Source organism: Asterias amurensis, chromosome 8 (genome assembly GCF_032118995.1).
Source record: "Asterias amurensis chromosome 8, ASM3211899v1".
In the NCBI taxonomy this organism is placed as follows: domain Eukaryota; kingdom Metazoa; phylum Echinodermata; class Asteroidea; order Forcipulatida; family Asteriidae; genus Asterias; species Asterias amurensis.
In genome coordinates, this window is record NC_092655.1 from 9,603,063 (window position 1) to 9,629,573 (window position 26,511).

Sequence of the window (26,511 nt, forward strand, 5' to 3'; positions counted from 1 at the left end):
CACGGACATGGAAACAATGACGTTTTTTACACGCGATCACGCTCTTGACGTTTTAGGATGCCATTTCAGCGTTTAACAACGTCTTTAATTGGTGCCCATGCTCAATCTGGATTATTGTGGACACCGACATGCCAAGAGGAGGTAAACATTATTTAAATTTCTCTGATGCCTTTACACATTTTCCTAGGGTATTACCTCGATTTTGCTTTCGACGGAAATGATGACATTTTGCAGTCCAATATTTTTATAATGGCCATTTCCCCCTTGAGCTTTATAATATGGCTTTAATCCAAACCTCTTGAAGCCCATCAAGATATCCCTGATAGTCACTCCAGGATGTAGTTCTTCACGTCTACTTTGCTGATGGTGTTGTTCTGAAAGATCTTTCACACGGCCTCTCCAGGAGGCCAACACATTGATCACCACCAGGGATCTGCGGTTCATGTTTGCCTCACAATTTAAAGGTATCTTGAACTTCGGACATTGTGTGTGCTGTGTTCGAATGGAAAGGTGGAAAATAATCAGCCGGTTTTTTCGCCGGCAATAGCCATTAAACAATCAATTCCAAATACCGCTTTTGATGGTAGTTCCTTTGGTAGTGTATACAAACCTCATTACCAAGTCCGTTTATGACGACTTTAGTGCAATCCAAGAGCAAACAACATTTTGTAAGATAAGCTTCAAAGGATTTGATACAATAATTGAGTACTGAGTTAGTGACAGTTGTTTTCATTTGAAATCTACCAGGAACTTATTAAAATGCAGCTGCCAAATATTTGCATTTTATGGTAACAAGTATGAAACTTGCCATTGCGATCAAAGGTTTGGAAGTAAAGAATGATAACATTCCCATTTTGTTCGTTTGCTTGCCTCAAAATTAATGACAAGACTTAACGGAATTAATATGGCACAGGAAATATCAGGAAGGCCCTATTGTCATGGGCGGGGCGATGATGTTAATTGAAGGCGGTGGTTCTTTACCAAAAAAATAATAGAAAACCAGAGACAAAACGTGAATCTAAAATGAAATTGAAAAAAGAAAGGATCAAGGTTAATCTGTTTCCAATTATTACCTTTTAAATATTGGCCCCCTGGCCCCTTGAGTGGTAGTGCCAGGATATCAGTTACTTGAAAACATTTACATGTTGTCATCATGATATCGTTGAATCCCATGATAGTCAAGTTATTTTGTATGGGGTAAGCCCGATGCACTTATAGTACTCATTGCCAATGACAGGCAATGACCTAATTGGTAATGGGAAGACTGGTCGTGGGTTTGAATCCCAAACGATTAGCCTGATGGACAGTGATCGTCACATATCGGTGAAATGGTAATGATTGAGCCAGGAGTTAAAGTGAATGGATTTTTGCTGAAATTGGACGGGAAAACCTATACTATCCCTGACGCGGTTGAATACAATTACATTTACAATTGTTTTTAATCAACTTATTTAAATGTATTCCTTAGGTCAAAATTGACATCGTTTATTTATAGCTTTCATAGTGCGGGATTGACTAGCACTCGACAAGCGAAATACACCGTCTGAAATACTGATATAATACTTCTAATAACGGGGAAAACGGTCCGATGCGATAGTTTGTCTATCCAGGCATTTAGTGTACTCCAAAAGGATACACCTTCTTTGTGTAAAAGTAGCAGTAGGCTACATCGGGAAATCACTCAAAAATGGTGAATCCGTGATTTAATCTATACATAGACGTCAACTTTCAACTATATTTATCATGTCACATAAGTTTGTCTAAAGGCAGTGGACTCTATTGGTATTTACTCTAGTAGCATAGAGGAATGGGGAGCTGCTGATAGTATAAAACAATGTAAAAAACGGCTCCCTCTGAAGTAACATAGTTTTCGAGAAAGAAATAATTTTCCGAAAATTGATTTCGAGACCTCAGATTTAGAATTTGAGGTCTCGAATCAGCATCTGAAAGCACACAACTTCGTGTGAAAAGGGTGTTTTTTCTTTCATTATTATCTCGCAACTTCGACGACCAGTTGAGCTCAAATTTTCACAGGTTTGTTATTAATTTTTATGAATACGTTGAGATACACCAAGTGAGAAGATTGGTCTTTGATATTACCAATAGTGTCCAGACCCATGTTTCTTGAAATTATCACGAATACCGACGGCGTTTCATCGAAATTGAATTATCGTTTAATATGCTTTTAACATTATTGACTTTTCGATAATGTGAGATCTGTAAATCACCATTTGTTTTCGTTTTTAGTATTTATAATCATTTGAAAGGTACCCGGACAGTGATCAGACAAATTATTTTACCTGATGGTTAGAAAAATGTCCATTCCCCGTGTTTTGCAGGAAATCTGTGCAATGATTTACCAGATGGTTTGTGGATCATCAAACCGCTTTTTGTTAGCAATAAGGATATCCTCGTGTCGCTTGGACCAATTTATCTACGGATGAACCGATGCCTATAGACAAGACCTGTTATTTCTAATGACCCTTACATTTCACTGAACTAAGGACGAACCAAGATTCTGGTTAAATCGGCACACCATCATCGCTTACAACGTCAGCCAAAAGGGTCTCAATAACAAACATACATGGTCATTCAATCACCCAGTAGCAGCTAATACAGGCACCTCGTCGGATATAAGGTCGACTTGGTCCGAAACAAATAGAAAGTTAGACCTATATGCACCGAAGGTGTACTGAAATGTATGGTGGCATTGACAAATAATACAGTAATATAGCTATTTCATGTGTTTTTGTTGTTGACAAAACGTGTGCTTGTCCTTTGTTGGCAAATATTACCCAATCTTAAAGACTTGAGTATCCAGGTATTTGGTAATCCTTGCATTCCTGTGAATCCTTCATGCCACAAATGCACTGAGATGTAGCGCCACTCGATAAGACCCAGTACAGCTCAGACACGATCGATTCCTTATCCTCTTATGCTTCCAGCCAATAACTCATCTGTCTATTCTGAAACTTCAGTTTAAGATGATTGTTTGTAATTCCAACACAAAGATGTCAGTGCACGGTTTCCCCCTGTTTGATGCAGGGGTCCCAGTTTAACCTCATGCTGTTTGTTGGAAGACAAGAATATAATGGGACTCCGTATAGTCTAATTATACATAAAGAATATATCTCAGACCAAAGTGGTTGATAGCAAGATGGAGTAAGTGTTGACATGGAGTTAATGATCAACACAATAGCTATCTACTTAGCTTGTTTAATATCATAGGCATGTGGTGTGCACCCCTCTTACTGGTTTTTCTCTCTTGGCGATGTGAGGAGGGGTGAAGCCCAACGTCTTAGAGAGGTTAAGAGCTCAAGCTTGTTGACTAACCTCCGCTCCACTGCCCCCCCCCCCCCCCGCCCTCTCACATGTACATATCTTTCTTTCTGGCTGTCTTGTGGGTTCAATGACTAGCAATGATGAGGCATGGAAGAATATGAGCAGATAAAATGCGATCGTCTCCGGGTTGTTATTCCCAATGAATACAGGGCCCGTTGCTAATTAATGTTATAAAGATGTACATATCACAGTCTTGGTCTTTGAACTATTTGAAGACCACACTACCTTGTAAGAAACAGAAAACAACTGGATCTCGATACGTGGAAGGTTAACTTGTATTTCATTTTAGTTCCACTTTTGGTTACCCGCGCCAATACTAGTACGCCCTCTGTTGTCACAATGTCATCACTTCAGACTCATCATTGCCAGGGCTGAAATGGTTGAATTATTTGAAACCTCGAACCTACAAACAATATCTTATCAACAAAGACCGTGGATAAATCATGGATACATCATGTCAGCCTGTATCTGAAACAAGAAGTTACTGTCACCATCCGTAAAGGGGAAATAATGTACAGTTTATTATGGTAACATACTCAGGCAGAACATGAAATGCTCACTCTATTAAGGCGATTTTAATATTGGTGTTAATTTATTTTCTCACTGTGAGTAACAGGCGGTTTAATGTTGTCACTCCATAGTGACGTGTGAACTTGTGATGGTCTACATTCACGTTTAGATTCAACGACACTTATTTCGAAATATTTCATGGTGCAATAAAACCTTCCGGTTCTGGAGAGTTTTAAGTTCAAAGTAAAACTTTTCCATCCATCCATCCTCTTTGTTTTATATTATCAAGTTAACGGTAATTAAAGCATGAAATACGGACGTCTTTTAGATTGGTGTTTGGGTTCCATTGCATCAATTCATCGATTTATGCCCAAGATACTGAAGTTAGCAAAAATGACTGGACGTGTGCACATTATGACGGCTGTCTATTTGTATTATTGTGTGTTCGATCACGAACCGTAGTAAACTGGTCCGTAAGACGGTACGATATACTATGCAGCTTTATAACACCCCTTGCAAAGATTCTGCCTGCTCATTGGTTTAGAGCGCGTCACATGACATGTCTTAGTTTTGCTACACGACGGCCGTCGGTTTGCCATGCGCTAGTCCGAAGACTAGCACATGGCGCCGTGCGCTAGTCCGACAGACTAGCACACGGCGTGCAGTACCCAGACGTCCGTTGCGTGTACGAGGATGATAAATTAATAGTCTGTAACCATTTCGGATTGCACGACACGACATGCAACACATTCAGCAAAAGTGTTTGCAATCTGTATTCGCGTCGTCCGTGGATTGTAGCATTCAGGTCTGTAACTTAATAATAATAGTACAGTATTTAGAAATGTTTGGGGTGTTATAAAACAAATATTGACTGCTTTTACTCGTGCAATGGTTAAAAACTATGACTCCCTCGGTGATCCCCGGAGCGTTCTATTTTCCCTCGGCTTCGCCTCGGGAAAACAGAACGCTACGGGGATCACCTCGGGAGTCATAGTTTTAACCATAGCACTCGAAGCAGTCAATATTTGTATAATATTTACCAGCATCGACTTGTGATACCACGATCTACTTCTTCTTTAGGACCTCATCGAATAGAGTTTTAGCAAATTAGACCACGAGGGGCGCCATTTAGAGCATAATGACAGCTGAATATTTGTCGTTGTTGGGTCGATGGGTGGCTGGCGTCTCCTGAGTTCCTGAGAACCATCGGGGTGATAACGGTGCCATTGCTCCAACCCTCTCTAAACCACGTGTGCAATACCTTTTCTCAAACCTTCTTCGTCTGTGGATCGATCTTACGATCAGGTTATAAGACCTGCTGCTTGCCATTAATTATTCAGTGTTTTGACAATTATTAGCCTATGAATGGACCGAGGGCGCCGACAAGTTTGAACCGATACACGAGCCCAGTCCCATTGATACTTCCCGTGCGTCCAGTACGCATGCACGGGTAAAAGAAGCAGAGCTTTTTAAGGCCTCGTGGCCCATGTGCATTGATGAAACCGTATTAGTCACTCTCCTGACATTGTAGAAAGAACATGGTTGGGTTTTGCTCGTAGGGCTGACGAGGTTTTGTTTTTAAAATATCAGCAGTCTGTACTCGATCCACCAGTCATCGCAACTCTAATGAACATTTATACTGTAACATATACAGTGTATATGACAAAATCTTGGTTATACCATTTTGTTATTTTCTATGCGATGATCTTTGTTTAATAGCTACAAAGAGAAAATACTTGCACCATTAAAGCTCCCTCGGATGAGTGACGAACAATATTCTGAAAGAGACAACGATCAAAAGCGCCTGGGAAACTGTATTCGTTAGAGTTTGAGCAGGCGGCAGCTGGAACGCACATTCAATATCCTCAACATATTCTCAGCATTGATCTTGGATTATACTGAATGAAGCCAAGCTCATCACAAACTTTTGTTGGCATTTCTCCACGAGCACGCTGTACAGAGCAACCTTGCTGGCTGGAACCGGAGCGAGTGAGACAAGGGGGAGGCAGTCCGCTCAAGGAGTGCCGCGGTTTCCCCGTGTCATTGGCAGCGTAACATGGCGCAGCATGAAGACGCAGATTTTACCAACGTAAGTTACTCAGATTTTCTTCGGGTTGAACGGGTTCGTCGGTCATAACTCATAATAGCATTAGAGGGTAGGACACGATTACAATTTCATTTGGGTGCGTTCGGGGCTAGAACCGAGCAGTAATCCGCAGCTTAGGTCGCTTACACTGTTGCAAACTGCTCCTCGTGTTATTTTGGTGTTTTACATCAAATACCTTTACGTTGATTTCCTGGAGAGAGATATAAAACAGAATGAAATACCTCAATAATCAATTCAAATCAATCCAAGGACGAGCTAAGCAAATATTATTGGACGGGTACCACCTGGAGAAGAATAAACCAGGTGGTATTCAACTGAATGGATTTGTTTAAGGTACAAATCCATTAACCAACAACACTGTAATCCATATACAAGCACACAGAGCATCCCACCCATTGTCAACGGCTATAGCTGCTGTCTATCTTCAGTCGTTAAAATAATATCATAACCGTTTAAACACATTTAAACCGGTTCAGTTGCGCCTTTTGAATGCATTAAATCCAATTATACATTATGTAACTTTCTCGATTATAACCACATCTATGACCCAGTGTTAATAGTCCATTGTGTTGTCATTGATCTGTTCGTAAAGACTGCAATGTATTTTGAACGGTCAATATTCTGAGCAACAAAAGGCTCCAAAATAACGGAGTTAATTCACTCGGCGCACGTGTAGTTTCTTTTCGTCTTTTACAAACAGTTAAGCCCAAAGTGCAACAATCCTGTCAAAAAATGTGTCAAAATGCTGAATAATGTGCATATTTTACACGGTGTGATCGCGTGTTTGTATCAAGAAACTACACTCGGCCCAAGTTTAGTGACACTGCAATAAATCACCCCAACTAGACATTCTTATGTCGAAATACACCACTCCAGTTGGATGTCAAGCGTGCGGCCCGCCCAGTATGAACGCCACGTGCGATTGCACGGTGAAAGTTTACTCAACGTCACCATGCCTCTGTTATGATCTCGACTAAAACTATCGCTTTAAGGTTGCGATTTGAAAGGTTTATTTATAGTATTTCATTTAAACGACCATAAAGACTTAAAGAAGTGTGTGATGTTGTAAAAGCAACTTCTTTATTGTAACCATACAACTCACGATAAAGCGATCCTGTCATCACAGAATGGTGACAGTTTTCTTCATGCTGTTTTAATACAAGAGTGTATAATAGGCAACACTTTTGAATATAGAATTCATGCAAAGAACAATTTAAAATATAAACCAATAAAGGACAAACAAAAGACTGGCTTCAAGAACCTGATAAAGCAAACTTCCAAATGTCTTAAAAGTGAACACTCTGTATACTCTTTATCCCCGATGCAAATTTAACATCTCTTATATATTATAAAGAAGTGTTTTTGCCAACTTGAGTAAACCAAGGACTAACAACTGACCGTGACGCTGTAACCGTGAATCTTGCTCAGAATGAACTCATTATGTATCCCCTGTATTTCTGTGCGACCAAAAACGGGTAAAATTTTCGTAAAAAAAAAAGATGTGTTTGTCGTTCTTGTATTACCGTTTGCCATGAAAGCAGAAAAAGGAAAAACTGAATTTGTGTGACCTGTAGGTCTTTTGGTAAAGTACCATGACATGTTGGCTATAACCATTTGCTAGTTTGGCCGCCCCCGGGCAGCATATTTACGAATATTGTCGAGTGGGTGTTATTGCGCCAAAGGCCGGCGCCACATGTCGCTCTGGACTCGCTAGACAATCCTGATTATCATCTTTATTCATCCATCCTCTGATCATAGGAGAATATCAAATCGTTGTCATGGTTCGGGACTGTTCGAATCTTAACCAGACCTATAAATAAACGAATGGCAACTTCGAATGTTAGAAGCTTGCTCTTGGATAGTAGTTGGTTATTGCAATCGACTTGATGTGGTGTGACTTGGTGCGATCATGGTGATATGACTGAGGTATACTGCTGAGGTCTGACTAAAGAGTTAGACTTTCATAGCTGTTACTGGATTGGATGAAACATAACCTAAAGGAGACATGCATGAAAAATGGGTATTTCCTATGAAGTGAGTGTATCAAACAATTTGAGGTTTGACGAAGCAATGTGATGGAGTGTAAACTTGGGAAGACCTCTTGTGGTGCAGTGGGTGCTACCCTGCTACACTGAAGTGCAACAGTAATGATGAGTTAATATCCAGTCTCAATGGGCTAATTAGCATGAATAGTATGATCGGCAGGAGAAGTGGATCGAAAGCCCACCCAGCAGGGCGGGACAACTGAACTACAAGACTGTCAGCCTCATTTACATGTCTATGGCTCCCTCTATGTCCTCCCAGCTTATAGGCATAGCCTTCGTGTATACGAGCAGTTATGCTTGACTGCAGGCACACCGTGGATCGACGTATGAAGTATAGTCCTTTCATTCGCCAGTTAGGTGTCGTTGGGATCGCATCTCACAGTCACGTCATGACAGTCGTCCGTTGGATAGCGCACGTCCAGACTAGTCAATGCCTCCGAAGCATCAGTGGAGTCTAGGGGAATTGATGCCCGTGCGATATCGGAATCCCGTTCCGTCGGATGTGTTGTTCTACCGGTTCGGTCTATGCGGATGATACACCCACGCTGTTGCTGCTTCCAGCAGTTCTATTTAAAAGGATTTACCGCTTGTTCAACATCCTTTAATTGAGCCTGTATGAGATGTCATTCCAAAGCCCCGCACATGTAAATATTTGGCTGATTATCTTCACAGTTTGTTCTCGTACTTTTAGCCGCTTCATCAACATTCGGTGGCCTGGTTTAACGTGTTGGGCCAAACCCGAAGCCTTTGGGGGTACTGCTTTGGTGGCGAGGCGAATGAAACTCCAACGTCCGTGATTGTATTCTATGCAACCGCCACTGTACAAAAACTCATGCTTCATGATCATATCTTGGACCACAGCGATGTTTGTGGAGAAACGGTTACTTTCTATGTAAGCACCATTTCTGTAAAAACTCATAGGATGTCGCCTTCTCGGTTTGAATCTCGCAAACAAATTATCAATAATGTCAAGTTTTGTCATGCTTTTATTGTGTCAAATATTTGGAATACTTGTAAATGCTGCTACGGTCATTAGGTTACATATTGTGATTTTTCATAATCCACAAGCTGACATTATTATGTGTTTTGTGTGTCGCAATCTAGATTAGAAAACCAGCCCTTCCATTATATCAGTGCTGCATACTATATCAAATAAGCGACTGGTCACTGTCCCTCTGCACTTCACTTACAGTCCAAAGCTTGTCTTATCATGTCAAATAATAGGTGCATAGCCAAGTGTGTATGCCATCATAACAACTTACCACTTGTGTATTTCTTGTTTTTCTTTTCTTTCCAGACTGTTACATATCATCATTATCTGGTGTCTTAGCATACAGGTAAGTTCACTCAAATTTGATTCAAACTTCGTTCAAATTCATGAACTGAGTGCCTATATACGGCATATTCATTTTGAGAATGTACCCTTGCAAGAAAGCCAACGTAGGGCCTACATTATACTTATGCTCTATTGAGTCACCAACTGATCGTAATATGTCCCTGGGGTCAACTTTATATTTTAGTCTGCCAATATAAATTAGCAGACAAAGTATGAAAACGGCCAAGTTTGGATGTTATTATGACGAGGTCAATAGCTAACACGCCACTGTGTGTGGGTTGGGATTGTCCGCAGTGTGGATGACCAGTGGTCAGGTCAAACTGACCAATTGTCTGCTAAACTTTGTAGTGCCGTCCAGTCCAACAACCAAAAACATCCAACCGTGGAGTGGTCTCTGAAATGTGATGTGATATATTAACCACATTACATGAATGTGTGCATTGTAAAAATTGCAGACATGATAATAGCTTGAACACCAATCGTGACGTATACACAGTGGGGTGCCGTTTTCAGCGTCTAATCTTGCTTGCCTTCCTTGGCTGTTTTCAAGGCTGTAACAGATGGTTTTAAAAACCAATACAGCGAGCATTTGGGACAATGGAGAACAATGCAAATGGATTTACTATAATAGACCAAAGTTGCCTGCAATTGTAAGTGTGTAATGAAAGAAAAACATTGTGTTTACGGTTTGTGAATTTGCATTGTCTGCAGGGGTATGTGCTCTAAGACAAATGTGACATGAGGCCCAGTCACTGCTTGTGTGACAACTAAAGTAAAGAGGGTTTACAGCAAGGGTACAAGTTTGTTTAGTGCATGCTTAGCATCAAAACAACACTAGTTACTTTGAGAGAAATGTCCTAATATCATAATTCAATCTCGATATACCGAATTCCATTTCTGTATATTAATACTAGTCTTACATTGCCGGAAGGTCCTCTCTCAAAACAGTTACCGACTCCGAGATCAAAGGCGTCCATCGTTGCACATTTTGAATTTGGTTTCAGCAGTCTGCTCGCTTGAGGTTCGCATGAAGTAGGGACCCCTATCTTCAAATTAGCACTTCCATTAACTGGTTCCGTTATAATGTGCTATTTATTTGCTCACGACAAATGTAACGGTTAAAACCCAACTACGTTAAAATCAAGTTCAAATAGAACGCTCAGCGGCATCTCATGCAAAGACGGCGGCCTGTCGTGTCCCAAACCCGTCTTTTTGATGGTAGCCGCATGTGATTGGCTTATTCAATTGAACCGCCCTCCGTGTACTGGTCATGACGTGTACTTTACCAAACCTCTTCGGAACTAATCAAGCTACTTCACGATATCGGGGTTATGGTACAAACTGCATACATTGCGGTTGTCATTGCTATTATTAGACGCTAGTGTTTATTTACGGAAGGTTTTTATGCCAATAAGAGTGTGCTGTGTTGTTTTGTAACACGGCGTGCATTATCCAGGAGGGATCAAGGTTCCGAAACACTTACTAATTTGTTCAAGTAACTTATGTTTTCGTAAAATAGTCTATGATTCGAGTTTGTTCAGTTGTTAAGCGTTTGTGTAAAGTAATGAGCAACCTCTTCGCGGTTATACTAGAGTTCCAACATTCGGAACTCATTAGAATAATATGTGCATGGAGGATTCTTCCTCCATGACACGTGTAACCTTTCTCCTTCCACTAAACACATTGTGTCTTCACCATTTCAGGAATCAGTCCAATTAGCTTACGGTAACAACTTCGAAAGAGGAATGCCTGGACTGGACCGAAACAACAGCGTATCAGCACCGATACATCTTCAGTTGTATAATCGAAACAGTAATAAGCACTTAAGGATACAAGAGAGAGATATAGACGCAATGGGAGAGGATGGAGAAGCCTACGGTAAGATTTTCACAGTTTACTTTGGTTTTTTACCTGCAAATTAAATAAGCACTGCTATTCATGCCACGTGACACAATTATTTAAAGAATAATTACTTAATACTAACAGCTTATTTTACACAAAATAGTCGGCAACCGGCCCTAAACGATCCCTATAAAAAAAGCGATGTGCAGCGACATGAGGCACTTGGCAGCTATTCCTTCCGCTCTGACAGCACTAAGTTCTGTTCACTGTCCGACTGTGGCTGACATAGTTATGTTCACTGTACGACTGTGGCTGACATAGTTCTGTTCACTGTCCGACTGTGGCTGACATAGTTTTGTTCACTGTCCGACTGTGGCTGACACAGCTAGGATTTACCACACAAGGGGCAAGCAGAAACTTCGACTGTACATTGTTGCAGTGGGCTCCTGACTTTTATTTTATGCCTAAAGATGTGAATTATAATAATAGGCTTACTCTTTTTTTTTTTACAAAGTTGTTTGGCTCTTCGGCGGGAAAGTTTTTTTTCTTGTTAATCTTATTCCAACGTTCAGACGTCATGCGTGGATTGCTTGACTGTTGTTACTCCCAAGACCAGTCACAATGCCAGATATGAAATTGTAGGCATATAATTCAATAAAGTGCAGACCTGAATTGTGAAGAATATGCATGCCTGTTAGCATTTTGTGTAACAGGAAATCGGATGCATTGTAGATGTGTGTAGAATGGTGAGTAATCATCTTGTAATTCATTCGTACCTCGCACGGAATGAACCCGTCTTCCTTCTGGTTTATATATCCAGAAGAGGAGTTCCCACATCTACTTGTTTCCTGCTGAACATTCATTTAGTCCAGCCAGTGTCATACCCGTAATACCGTAGATATCGGCTGCCTTAAATAGATTAATTGCCCGCAAGATCGCTGGTTGCCCTAAGGTACCATGGCAAACGTGTATCCGGAAAGACAGTAATCATTTACAATAACATCATGCAACAACTGAATCAGGAAAATTAAGGCCGAATTACTTTGTAATGCACAAGGCCACGACGGGAGGAAATTCCTTGTTCGGTAACAGAATGAATTACACGGACTTCCTACCTCCATATCATAGAATCGTGGTGCCTGTTGCTTTGAAACATGTTGTTTGTACCAATGCCTGTAAAGACATGATCCAGTGCAAAATCCTTAACCATATAGACACAATTCCTTGAATTCATTTGCTCTCGAAAGCCAAATATACGTCTATATGTATTGGTAAAATCTTCTATAAAAAGATAAAGGACTTTTGGTCAGGTCCTGTCGGAAGTAAAACGGTCATTCTGAAAGGAGATCTGTTTACCAAAGATGTTTAGTCAAGTCTTTTGAGGGATGGGGAGCTAAGAGACCAGTGGAGCTGGGATGATGCCCGGCTCCACCTACGTCAACATGGTCGACCAGGGTTGCAATGAGTTGCCCCCTATATGCTTGACCACATCAACCACTGCGCAAATCTCAAGGGGTCAAGCAACCACCAGGAGCCGCCGATGGAATTAACATGTTTCATCATACACCTCATTTTACTTCGGCCTACCTTTTAAATCTGTCTACTAAAAAAGCTCCCAAACCCCTACCGATTAAGAGTCTAGGGAGGGGCCTATATGCATAGAGCCCTAGACCAATATATTTAAACTCTATAGCTCTATGTATATCCATCTAGCTTTGGTTAAGCAAGTTAAAAGCTTTAACATTATAACCGACAAGCCTATACTGATGCATTGCTACCTTGAAACAAACAAGTTTTTCCCCCTGAGTCATTTCCCCATGTGTGTCCTCCCATTCTGTTCTCCACTCCCAAGCCCTGCATCGCAATTTCTTGCAACATTACAACCAGGAATTGTTTTGCTCAAACAGTACACAGACCTTAACTTACCCCCCCGTTAATCACGAGTATCATGTGTCTTTGACATAAGCAATTTTCTTTCGACAAACAAGGCCTTTTATACGCGGAGACTCTCCTGATGTTTCTTCTAATATTTTGTTCAGTGCTGATACCGATTTGAATAGAGCTCTACTGCTGATTGAAATGGCTCGTCGGCAACCTGATCGTGCGTGGAATAATTATCCTCACTCTTGCACCACAGTATGTTCAAATCACATCATAAAGGTCATAAGAACTCCTGGCCCTGGATTTGATTGAAAAACAACTTAGGTGTTTTGGGGTGGTGTTTTTTTGGTTCTATTCATTTAAGATATTATTGGGATTAGGGCCTACACTCCAGTAAGCTAAGATGTTTTGTGGTTGCTTTCCCCCCATGGCCCAATATCCGTCGTGCAAGAATTGATAAAATAAATGATGAGTTTTTAATCTGAAAGCTGAAAACTTTGGCACGGGTATTTCCTGTCTATTGAATGTTTTTATTATTTTTTTTTTATAGATTTTTCTCTTACTTCGATTGAAAAGTATTTGAAAGCACAAGGTTATACGTGCACAAGCTGGATGTTTTCCCCGGTAATCATAACCACTAATGGTAGTGAAATGAAGAACTTGCGTATTATATAGTACGGAAATAAAGTACTGCTTCTTTCGTATTACATTTCATCGGTGGAACTTTGGAAACGGAACTCTACACTTAAATTCCAAACGGAGCATTTTTAGCCATGATTTCTTTGTATTTTGTTTCTTCTTTTTTTTCCTTTTCTTTTTTTCACTTTTTGGTCGATTGCAAAATAGGTTAGACTTGACGCAATTGAACATACCCCACGTTGAGTTATTTTGGTTGTTCACTGTAAATTAACCTCAGCCAATGATCCCTGTACATTGTTTGCGATCTCTTCTGGCACGGACTCTAGTCATCCTTTACCTTCCCACGACGATATCACCACAAAGGACTCCGCACTTAGGGCAATTTATCCTGCACCACACAAAACTGCTTTATTCCTGAAATAATGACATGTATCCAGCGCACCAATATTTCACTACAAGCCTTGTATTTCAAAAAGAGAGAACGCAGTGCCAAAAGGGGTGACCTCATACCGACAAAGCGAGCTTGAAATGAATGTCAGTCACTCCATTCCACAAATCCACGGCTCATACAGTACAGCTTTGTCATAGCAGAGTTGACGGTATGCCAGAAAAACTGAGCCCAGACGAGTACAAATACCCCATAGTATATACTCCTGTTATACATTTGAAATAATACGGAGAGAATTATAGTAAACAAATTAACGTTGGTAATGAAATTTAGATAAAACTGTCTGCCCGTTGATTTGGGCTTTCCAACAAATTAGTTTGCGAGCTATGTCTACATGTCCAATAACCAGAACACCATTTGACATTTTATTACCCGTCCACAATGCTAAACTGCCCACAAATAAGAGCTGTTATGTTGTAGTCAGTAATAGCTGGCCCTTAAGTACAGGGTAAATGTTTGTTTTGCTTTAAATTGTTCTCAAGAGTTTTAAAAGGTCGTAATCAAGCCCCGAAATGATGCCCACTTAGCAATGGTTTGAATGTGATGAGTCCCTTTCAAACCAAGTAATCCTCTGGTACGGGGACAAGGGTTTAAGTCATTCAAGGAATCAACGCTCATTATTTGTCTTAGAAAGTAGGACTAGAAACACACTGGGCTCTTTTTACAGACTCTTTGTCACGATTTTTCATTCTTTAAAAAGTACGGACTACGGCTTTAGAGCATGGAAGAGCAATAGGGAAGTGGGGAACAAGTATATCACCATGTTGACGTCGCACAAAGGCGTATCTTGTAACCTTACTGGGAAAAGGGACTGAGAATAAGCCATCAAGAAAATCGAACTGGAAAAAAAAACCCGAAGCGACCCAAAGTGTTATAAACATTCACCGGATACTTCGGGAAATGGTCCGATCTTTGCAAAGATTTGTCTAAGCCTCTCATACCCTCTGGTGAGGCTGTTGTTGCAGGCTCCGATAAGTTAATTCAATTTACCACGGAAAACAGAGTTGCCGCGTCTTTCGCGAGCATTTAATGCCTTCTTTGTGTTGCAAATAACTAAATCTATAATAATGTGTGCTAACCTAAACTGTTTGGTCAAGCTGTTTTCAGAGGAAAATACGTGCCAGGGCGAGCTAGCTATAATAAAAAGGCTCTTTGCAAACCATAACGAACAATGGCCTCCCACAATAGAGTCTTTATTAATTACAATTTTGAAAGAGATGTGTGACATTTTGAACTGTCCAGCTTGCGAGGGTATTAGTATTTGGTAATAATAGTACCAGCGTACCGAAAAAACACCGCACATGGCGGGTAGACTATTAAGTGATACAGGTAAAATTAGGCTTTCGTGTATTTTGATAAGCAGTGTACCCTGCATTTATCATGCACTTGCTTTCCATATTCAATTGTTGTTTTTGATGCGGAGTGGAAAAAAATTCTCTTTACAAAAAAAGTTACGAGAATCGTCTGCCAATTCCCGCCATCGGTGATCTTTGTGTTTTTGTGTTATTGCCGACGACACTACACAAACCAAAATACAAAATTATTTGTGGTTTCTCTAACGTAGGGATTTTCTTAGCGAACAAAGCTGCAAACCTTGAACAATGAATAGGACACTGGAGTGATCGTCCAAACAGGCCACCCAAAAGTACAGCCAATTGGATACGGAAAGTAGTCAAACCATCTCTGTCCTTACTCTATGGTCAAACTGAGTTTGAACCCTACACCATGGAAAAAACACATTGAAACGCGGACTGTTTGGCAGTATAGTTTTAGTTTTATTAGAATTTCCACTGGCATAAAAATATGAATATACAAGACGATACATAAAGAAACAATGAATCAAAATAGCTTTTAAATACCAAGCCAGTGAGTGGCGTGGAGGAACAGGTGACCAGCGGCTCCTCTACAAAGCTGTCCTGCCACAAAGAATGTCCCCTAATACCCACCCCACAGTTAAAAACCACACATCTCACTGGAAAAAAAGGGGGCGCTTGAAGGTGGGACTGACAATTACAGACGACAACGAGCAATGGCAATGCGACACCACCCAAAAAATACAGGTTGTTTGAAACATTACCAGCTAACAATAAGGGCATCAATCGAGGCAGTCTTTGTCATAATGATTTAAATGTGTAATCATTACAAACCAGTGGCATAAACCTCCCTCATTGACGTCAGTGCCCGGTCCCATTGGAAAATCAGGGCTTTTCGGATTTCGGTTTCCCCCATTTTGTCTGCATACACGCAGACAATGTATTTGTAATAACCATCAAGGGAGATTATAGCACAAAAATGACATAAAGAGAACGATGAAAAGGGATTTTGGGGGGAATCAGACAGAAACTACCATTTTAATTGGCCAGCAGATCCCAAACATGGGTGACAGGACGTGACGTCATATTCTTTGTCGTGTCGGCAAGTGTCGTGTTGTTAAAGTTTCTTCACGAGTTCAGACATAAGCCCAATCGAATAAAGCTCATACCATTGGCACTGAAACGTACCAAGTGGACTTGGACAGTTCACTCTAGTCTTACGTTGTGTTATTTAAACTAAACAGTAACATTTCAATATGTTTAGTTCTGTCAAACACAAGTCCCGTACGATGTCAAAACGATGCAATTTTCCGTCCTTTTCTATTTCACCAACTTGATCCTTAATATTGATACTTGATATTTAAAATTGTCTGTGCTAGGCATGACACCTATAGCATAGTGCTGGACGATGATCCAGTTTCTGACTTAAGTCACTTTTTAGTACTGGTAGGTTTTATGTTATGTGAAATAATTGGCTGCGTTTGGGACTTCTTTTTCGTTGTCGGTGCTGCCTTTGTAGATGGCGATTCTTGTTGATAGTGCTTGGTGTCCCGTGAGATAGTTTCCGCTTGGCTCAGGAGTTACAAAAATCACGTACTCAAGGTTGTGCTCTGAACACAACCTAACATGAAACACGTCATGTAATGTACCACCACTACTACTAGGATCGTATGAGTGCATGATGAGTGTATCACCCCCTCAACCTGTCAATCAATTAACGTAGTTGCAGCTGGGTTCACTGACGATAAACATAACACCACCACCCGCAGATGATCCTAAATCATTGCTGGGCTACTGGTATTACGCACTGGGGTTGTTCTACCTGGTTAATGTCAACTGAGGCGTGCCGTCTCCTTGCAGGGCGCGTGTGACCGGTATAGGGTCAAGTTATGGCAAGCTGTTTGCCATAAAAACCACCAAGAGATTGAGTTGCATGTGTTCCCGTAGGATTCAAGGGTTTCATGTCTGTCCTGATACACTAGCTTTATATCTGGGTTCAACCCAAATTGTATTTCAACTTCCTCAATTTGTGTGAGAACACCTTTTTGTAGACCAACCAACACCAACCAGCCAAACAATGGCCTTAAAGTTATAAAACTTATTTAAGAGAACTTGTTAGGGCATTATGAAACATCAAAGTCATTTCGTAAGTTAAAGGACTCTTTCATAATAACGTATGCAAAGACTTCGGCCGCTGTCTTATTTTGAACCCCTGTCTGTGACCCCCCCCCCAAAAAAAAAAAAAGGGGGGATGGCGTTTGATCTTACGCGGACAGCTCGTTCAGGATACTACAAAACAAGTTGGACAACTGGTCGTTTGAAGACCGAAGTTGAGTTCTTATTCGTCCAGTGTCACCTCTTGATCATTCCTAGAGACTATACACACCATTAGTAGGTCAGTCTCAAGTCCTGTCGCCACCATTACCTACCCAGTCTCCACAAACAGTTCCTGTTAACCCCAATCACTGCCTGCTATCAAGTGGTTTTATAACTCTGCGATCTAAATAGCGGTCAAATTTACCAAGGCCCTATACATTTTGGTTCTTTTGTTTTGCTTATGAGAAGTTCTAGTTTCACCCTTTATTTCCAGTCTAGATTGATACCCTGAAGGCTTTAAAGCTCTTCATCACGTACAGTGCACAATAATTCCTCGGGCGTTTTTTTTTATGCCGATACATGCAGCATTATTTTGTGTTGCAATTGGCGCGCAAATCCTTCCCCTTTTTGCAATTTTATTGCAGCCACTCGATTTGACCTGACGTGACCTAATACTCGTTTTGAGTGGGTAATAATAGTCAATAACTGTGACATTCTCGCACTGATAAGGGTTTACGATTAAAGATAAGACCTGTCGTCGCCAACGAGTTATCTACTGCCTCGCTACTGGTTTCCATACGTCTGTAATTTGAAAGGCAAGGGTCCTTGTCAGAGAGAGAGAGAGCGATTTTAAAGGTTGAAATGACTTGTCTGTCTTATGTGAATATAGAGAAATGTGGTCATTGCTTCACGACATGTGAAAAGTACAGTGGGAAGTCGGGATAAAAATATTTCATATGTTGGCTGTTCAATTTTTTTTATTTCGTATTTCAGCCTTTCTGTCAAATTTGTTCAGCACAATTTATAGATTAATGGCAATCTTGCACGGGACACGCGAACTATGTGTTTATTTAGACTCAATTGAAAATTACATTTTGCAGACGGTCCTTGTTCCAACCAGTGACAAACAAAATGACACAATTGAGTGACTTCGTGAAATTAGCCTCAAGTGGGAAATTGTCACAGCAGATCAACGAAACCAAGATCATTCCTAGCAAGGTTCACTTACTGGTTCACGATAGACGTATGACGTGTCCTTTCTGTTCTACAACTTATCAATCATCGAGTAAATTTTCAGTTAACATGGTTCTGGGAAAGAACCTAGCATATGTACATCACAATCTTCGTGCAATATATGAAGACAGCCTAATGAAAATGGCTAAGCCTGTCTGCCCTGTCATGTTTTGTTGATTTCTTTCTTTTCGTCAGCAATAACTATCCAGACGGTTTTTGATGGGTGATGGTATTCATATTTGTTTTCGTTTTCCTTCTTTTCGTCAGCAAGAATTATAATCCGGACAGACTCGTTTGACGGCTGGATAACAATACAGGGAGAGGAGAGCCAATATTATCTGTGTATGAACAAAAAAGGAGATGTCGTAGGACGGGTGAGTACCTTTGTTTTGTCTAATTGAGTTGAATGATCAGTCTGTGGTGAAGACATTGTAATTGACCTATATCGACAAAAGTGGTCTAAAATACCATAGTTTGTGACTATCGTCGTACTAACCGGTTGGTTGTACAGGAACAGCTATGGTATCAATCATGATAACAATATCAAATGCATTATTGAGAATAGCTAATAAATCTAACCATTTCGTCGTCAATAACACAACATTGACTGCACTATTAAAAGCACTAAACACCGTTTCAGTATCAAGCTAGCCTCGGTGTATGTTACATAACAGGCTTTAACCATGCCATTAACACCAAAATCAAATATCCGCAAGCACATGTTTTAGCACTCTGTCATGGGACAGGCTTGTAACCAAAACAAAATGGCTGCTCTTGTTGAGGTGAATGCTCATGACAATATCAAGTGAACTGCAGAAATGAAAGGCTCTTCTAAAATAAATCACATGCCCGTAAATCGAAAGTTGTCGACTATTTCTGAAATTTATATTTAGATTAGAGCAACTCACAAACCAGCATAACCGGTTAGAACCATTCTCATTGAAAATCCAAACTAAAAAAGGTTGGAAAGATTGCCATAAATTTTATTTTATTTTTTTCCCTCTAAAATATCAGACTATGTCTTTAAATTTATTTGCCTGAAAATCCAGCTTCAGTCACTTATAATAACCTTCTTAAAATGTGCTTTTTAGATTGTCTAAACTCACTTGGAGTATGCACTGCATTCAACATGATCTATAACGGGAATCAGTATGATGTAAATTACCCAGCGTGTATATATGGATGTAGAGAAAGAGCTTTTTCAAGATTGATGAAACACGATTCAATTCAGACTCGAGTGTAATTTATATTTTGTGCCAACGGACTATGCACGTGTATTGATTACCCACTACGGAAGTATGCGTAATTGACCAACTTTACGAGCTCCGTCAATAGTTTCACTAATTTGCTCCTGGGCAGGCCCGTCTGGTTTTCATGAACTAAAGACAATTCAGGGTTCCCAAGTTGTGCATGCAGCTCTTTTGATTTTGAATTCCTTTATCCCTATTGACGGTTCGCTTTGTGTAACCAGACTCCAGTGTTCCTTGCAGCAAAAACACTTTGTCCGAGCGATGAACTTGGGGAGTTGACCCCGCGGTTACATCGTTTGTACGGCTTCATTTTATTGTCATTTGCAAACCTTTTTATTAGAACTTCTGCTTCATGAAACTGAGCTGATTTGAAATGCAATTGATACAACAAAATCACCCCAAGAAATCGGTTGAACTTATAACTAAAAGTAACCCATTGTCTGGTTTATTTTACCGGACACATAAATGATGGAACATTCTTGACAATGGGCAGGTCCATATGGGGGTGTTTTGTGTTATATATAATATTTTGCCTTTTTTAAAAGTTTTTTCTTCTTCTAATTTAATAAATGTACATCGGAGCTTGATCAGTTTATCATAGAACGGCCTTTTAGGATAATGAACCTCTGGCAACCACGTAGACCAATCATCGCGTTCACCGTTATGCAACATTATTATATTAAATAATGCAAATACAAATTATAAATGTCGGAATGCAATTTGAATATTTTAGTTTTAAACAAAACATTGGGAGAAACATTTTTGCTAATGAATTGTGTATTGAAGCTGAAACTCCATAGACTACAAAGTAAGATCATTTTCATCAGCTACATTATGCATAAATATGGAACTGTGTGTGGACACGGCCGGTCAGTCATAATATTCATATTAGTGCACCTTGTATTAATCGAAATGTCCGTGTACTGTAATTGGCACAAAATGTCGCAAACAGTCGCGTTTCTTTCCCGTTATTAACTTATGAGATGACAAGAAAAGTTTCATCATTGCTATCAACCTCTTTAGCAGTTGAATTACCCACAAAATACCCAATAATGTCGCATAATTATATATAGTGTTACAGCTCAACGGAATTTGGATATATTTTGTTTGTGTAAAGCCAAACGGGATAATATGATTTATTGCTCGTCAACAATTCTGTATACGGGGTCAATGTTGAGTCGATATTTCACCGCAGCAGATAATTCTGTGTACATAACCAACGCATAGTCATGACTTGACATCACGCCACAATAGCAGACTAAGGCATATGTTTTTCTTATTAAGCAGGCTTTTGTTGTCTGTCAAACAAATGAAATTCCACACCAGAAGGGAAAGTATGAAGCCTCATCCGGATGTTATTTAAATGCCGAGGAATCCTTGACATAGATCTGAACTTGTATCGAGAAATGGTTGTGAAGTCAAAATAAAGATGTAGTCTAACAAGACACCACCTGGCTTCTAATAATACTGATGATAATTCAACTTAACTATCACTAGCAGTGCATTTCGACGTCATTTTGAAGAGCGTTTTTTCTTTGCCCGATTTACTTTTCTAAATCATATGTCCTTCAGGTGTTTTGGCTGGGTCGAGACATCCCTAGATAGAATAATGTCATGTTATTGTACATCATTGTACATGATTATTGGAGCTTTGCAGTTGATAAACATGACATGTGTATCTAAGATTGGTTGGGACTGTTGCCAATATTGGGTCCAGACTCAAACTGCTCCTACGTATAGTCAATGGATAAAGTACCATGCATTACATACCCACGTGCTGACCTTGTATTAAGTTGTATCATTTGTCGATGGGAGGAAAGGAATTGCCAGTCAAACCTTCACAATCGTCCCGCATTTTTTCCATCCAGGATCTTCTTTGTAATATTTTACTTGCATAAGCTAGTCTATGTCTGTATCTGTGTATAGTATTTAACTTGAAAGGTATAGCGTAAGCGACTGTTAGCTAAATATTAATGCCAACGGATGCATGCCTTCTGCTTAATACAAATAGTTTTTCGACTTCATCATAATAATTCTCTCGTTTTCTCGGTCAATTTTTTACGTTAGTTTTATTTTCAGTAAGAACTTTCTTGTTTTTTCTTTCATTTTCTTCAGAAGAAGCTCAAGATGACCTCTGGAGTATGTTGCCTCTTTACAGAAACCATCGTTGATGATTACACTGAGTTGAAACCCGTTCAGCGTACGGAGATGTATTTGGGGTTTAATAGGGATGGCGGAGCAGTGAGTGCTCGTTATAGGACTCGATCGGGTGCCAGGGCATTCCAATTCTTAAAACGCCCCCTTCCTGAAGACAGGCCCCCAGATGACGAGTCACCTGACCCCTATTCATGGGTACACCGATTAATACAAGCGAACACAGAATCTTCCAAGGATAAAACAGACAGCTGATGAATATTCAGGAGTTTGAAACACGTCACGCATCGTCCGCCTTGCCACGGACCCAGAACTAGCTTGTGTAAGTTTATGTATATAAAGTGTAACAATATTTTTATATGAAGATTGGTAATTTATATCATTGTAAATTAATATTGTACCAAATGACTTCGAAGAAGTATTTATTTATTACGCTGGCTCGGTTGACGAAAAGACGTGGTGACACTTGGTGGACTTATTTGGAATGTAGGAAGGACGCAGTATGGATCTATAGGGGCCTACCTTCTTTTTGTGACATATTGGTGCGAAGCTGGAGACATGTTTAATAATAAACTTCACATCCAGTCCTTTGTCCGTGATGACTGCTTGGACTTCGACCATCTTCCGCGACTCACTGCCAAACACGGACAGAGACAGCCGCACGGTAAACACAGGCCGCGTCTGAATCAAGCGGCTACGGCTTTGACTCCGGCTGTTTGTTGCAACCACAACGTTAAAGAATGGACTTTAGGCGTTCCGGCCATAACCAGGACTGAAGCCATCAATTCGGAGTCGGCTATACAATTGAGAGGTTCTAAGGTATTGGAATGTTTAAGAATCCGTCATAGTGATTTAGTGAATGGATACCAAGCTCATTTACATGGTATCCTCATGTTTAAAGACATTGGAAAATGGACGATCCTGGTTGTTACATTTAGGCTAGAGGTATCTCATATTCAGCGTAGTATAGTTTCCCTGTCATCGCCACATGCGCTTGAAACAAAGTCATTATCGACGAAATTTGTTACTGCGGGACTCAGGCAGGCTCTGCGTCACGTCCACCTCCTTGATTCAATTAAACCGCTACTTTATCAACTCACATAGCATTCCTTCGTCTTTTTCTTGTAATAGAGGGAAAATAATTTTCAAAAACTTGTAGTCCTTCATGTAATGACCAGGTGACAATTTTGCAGCAGTTTTCCACAGGGCCCAATTATTTAAAGCTGATAAGTAGGAAAATAAAATGTGTTACCAGTCAAAAACAACATACATTTCATTGTTATGTAGCTGGTAACCTGTTTTGACCCAGTAAATTCTTACTGTTCACTGTTTACATTAAGTTTTGCCCAATACGGCTTAGCCAGGTATTCTTTATTCCTACTCAAACAAAGTATATATCTTCTCTTTACGTTAAGCTGTATATTAATTATATCAATGGTTATTAATAAATAGGGAGTAATCAAATCTGAATAAAAATGTGCTCATTTTATATCCCAAATAATATGTAAGTTAAAATTGTTTTCTTAAATACTTTGGTTGAACTTCCGGAGTGTAATTTCAAACGGTCCAGGGAATTATTGTTTGGGGAAAAGCGAAAGACAAAGAAGTAAATGTTGGCACATGTTGGGGGACACCAATGAAAATGTGTGTGCGTATATGTATTTAATAATATGACCATGTATACATGTAACTCTAATACCAGTGTTTTACTGGAATCTAAAAGAAAACCCCCTCAAATTACACATGATATTTTGTTAACATTGTGTAGAACCACTGGTAATACTGCCATGTCATCATTTGGTTCACACTACTGACGTCGATCATGAATATTGCAGCTTAATGGAAAGCAAATCAGACCAACAACAGTTATTGTCATTTATATCAGGAAGTTCTTTATAATTAAACATTAGGGATTTATCGAGGCAGTTTGACTAGGAATGATGTTGATGTTGTTGTTTACCACATCAAACTACTCGAAAACAAATGATGTATAATGAGACAAATTCATTCCAATCCGGTGCTGTATGTTAGAGGTTAGTGGGTTTTAAGGATTGAGTTATCGGTTCGTGCACACTACAGCCATTGACATCCTTAGAGATGTTTTGTCCAAATTTTGAATCAAATCTGACTTTGTGTTACATTTTTTTTAAAGATTTCAAAATGAAATTTCACATTCCTCATGAAGTAATAATGTCACTATAAGGTGGTGGCCAGTTCGTTGATACAACGTAAACAAGGAACCAAGAAAATGAAATGGTACATGGCGATACCATTGTCGTTCCAACTACATGCATTGTTTCAAGAGTAATGCCTTAGAAGGGGTGTTATGAACGTTTCAGGGCATTTTCCAAAAACATGCATATTAAACTCGGGCCATCGGTTTCTTAAGTGTAACTTTGTTCAAGTCTCTCATCCCACATCCCTCACCCTGCATGATTTTGTGATATCATGTTGTTCCAATTTAGCGTGGCTAATGACAGGCATGACTCTCCTGACAGTGAGCAGAACTACATTGTCTTCTGGTGTGTAGTCGCAGACCAAATAGAAGTCCAGTATTCCCATCGGATGGTCGTGATTTCCGAAAGACCTGTCAAGGGAGAGGTCATGACCTGGAACATTGGGGCTTACCTCCCCAACGGTAACAAGAAATGGCTTTTCGATACCAGTAAATCGTCTTGTTTCTTCCGCACACTAAGTGTTTGATTGATATACGCTGACATTGTGGTTTCAGGTGTTGCAGCGGAAAATGTGTCATCATGACGGTGAAAAATCAAACTTTAGAATATTTGGGTTTTTCGATATCAGCAATTAACATCTTTATCAAATTGATAGATATCATCATTTTTGTTGAAAATTGAAGACTTGTTATGCTGTTTTGTACTTGAGAAAAGTATTTTGAGAATTTTCAATATTTATGAAACTGTATCATGTTGTAATCAATATCATGTCACCTGTTACCAAATGAAAAATGTTTCTAGATGTACCGTTATGTAAAAAGAAAATGGAATTATATCAAATGCATCTAAATACCGTCAACCGTTAATAGTATATAGGTGACGTGCGCAAGGGTGGCTGTCGCTTCATTATAGCTGTCTTGTCGCGAGGGCTAGTGGACCTCATGTTGCTTGGTGTATTCAAATGATCATGTGCCTAGTTCATACTGAAAGCGAATGCGATATACGAATTTTGCCGTCACATTTTCGCAACGAATAATTCGCAGCAGTAACTGGTGGTCATACTCATGCGAAACAGTTGCTGCGAAAACAGCCATGTGACGTCAAAACTCGTATCGCATTGGCATTCGCAGGAAGTATGAACCGGGCTTCACTGGAAAAAAAACACGTGGATTTTGGCTTTATAATGTAACTATACGTGTGCTGTTTACGAAGACGCATGCATGGTGTCAGTATTATGTTGACCAATCAACGTTGATGTTAAGTGTGACTGAGGAACAATTGTCTTTAGTACACTGTACATGATTGGTCGACAATCTGTCTAATTGGTTTATTGTGCGTGACTGCTATTATAAAATAGATGTTACAAATCAATGAAATTAAATTTACAAATCTGTCTAAAACTTGATTCATGTGTATGCTTGTTCCTATCGCAAATAATGGAATGGAGTATTGTTCAGTATCTACAGGTATATAAAATGAAGTTGATGTTATTGTAAGGTTTGTGCCAAACATGTTGCTAAATCTTTATCTACATTTTGGACATAGGCCTAACCCTTTATGTAAACTGCGTTCGTGTAAATTAAACATCATATTGTAATATTGTAAAATCTCTATGGTCGCCATCTTGGTTATGCTATCTTGTCGGCCTATATACTCATGTTCTAATTGACTAGACCGATGAGTTCTGGAAGACTGGTATAAGACCAAGGTGGCTACACTACGAGGATAGGTCAATAACGACGCACCTTTGATCACAAATCAGGCAAAAATAAAACAATACCTACCCACTGTATGATCAACTGTGGTTTATATTGTATAACCATAATTATAAAAGAAGAGTTGTTGGGCGATACCATACTAATGGTGCTGAATAAAATTGTTGTCAATTAATTTAATACTTAAGACTTTCTCGTTATTACTCGTTGTGTTGAATGATTCATTAAGAAACTCAGGAATTATGGCTGTGTGCTGTTTTGGCGCATGTAGCTTATATCATGAGAGTAAAATGCATACGCACAATAATGGCAGCTCATGAGAGAGTACACATCTATGAGATGGAGAGTTGGACAATCTCAAATGAAAGCAATTTTTATATACATTGTTTCCTTATACAAAAATGGAACCGGAAAACAACAAA

At 39.7% G+C, this 26,511-nt stretch overlaps 1 protein-coding gene across 3 annotated transcripts; it reads left to right on the forward strand.

Annotated features, from left to right (window-relative positions):
• Positions 1-26,264, forward strand: LOC139940957 (fibroblast growth factor 18-like). Of its 3 annotated transcripts, none has more exons than XM_071937360.1 (5): positions 1-141; positions 9,302-9,341; positions 11,044-11,218; positions 19,061-19,167; positions 22,159-26,264. In XM_071937360.1, exons 1-5 carry the CDS (start codon positions 98-100, stop codon positions 22,450-22,452), a joined length of 660 nt encoding a protein of 219 aa, XP_071793461.1. In that variant the 5' UTR covers positions 1-97; the 3' UTR covers positions 22,453-26,264. The 3 variants fall into 3 exon arrangements, with proteins under 3 accessions (XP_071793461.1, XP_071793462.1, XP_071793460.1); XM_071937361.1 differs by lacking the exon at positions 1-141 and adding an exon at positions 5,248-5,941; XM_071937359.1 differs by lacking the exon at positions 1-141 and adding an exon at positions 8,345-8,896.
• The last annotated feature ends 247 nt before the right edge of the window (positions 26,265-26,511 follow it).

Excerpts from the sequence above, each read along its gene's own strand:
- LOC139940957 (XM_071937359.1), top strand. The coding sequence starts at position 8,811 with ATGCAACCGCCACTGTACAAAAACTCATGCTTCATGATCATATCTTGG. Across the intron at positions 8,897-9,301 it reads GAGAAACGGTTACTTTCTAT|ACTGTTACATATCATCATTA; the intron begins GTAAGCACCATT and ends TTTTCTTTCCAG. Across the intron at positions 19,168-22,158 it reads AAGGAGATGTCGTAGGACGG|AAGAAGCTCAAGATGACCTC; the intron begins GTGAGTACCTTT and ends CATTTTCTTCAG.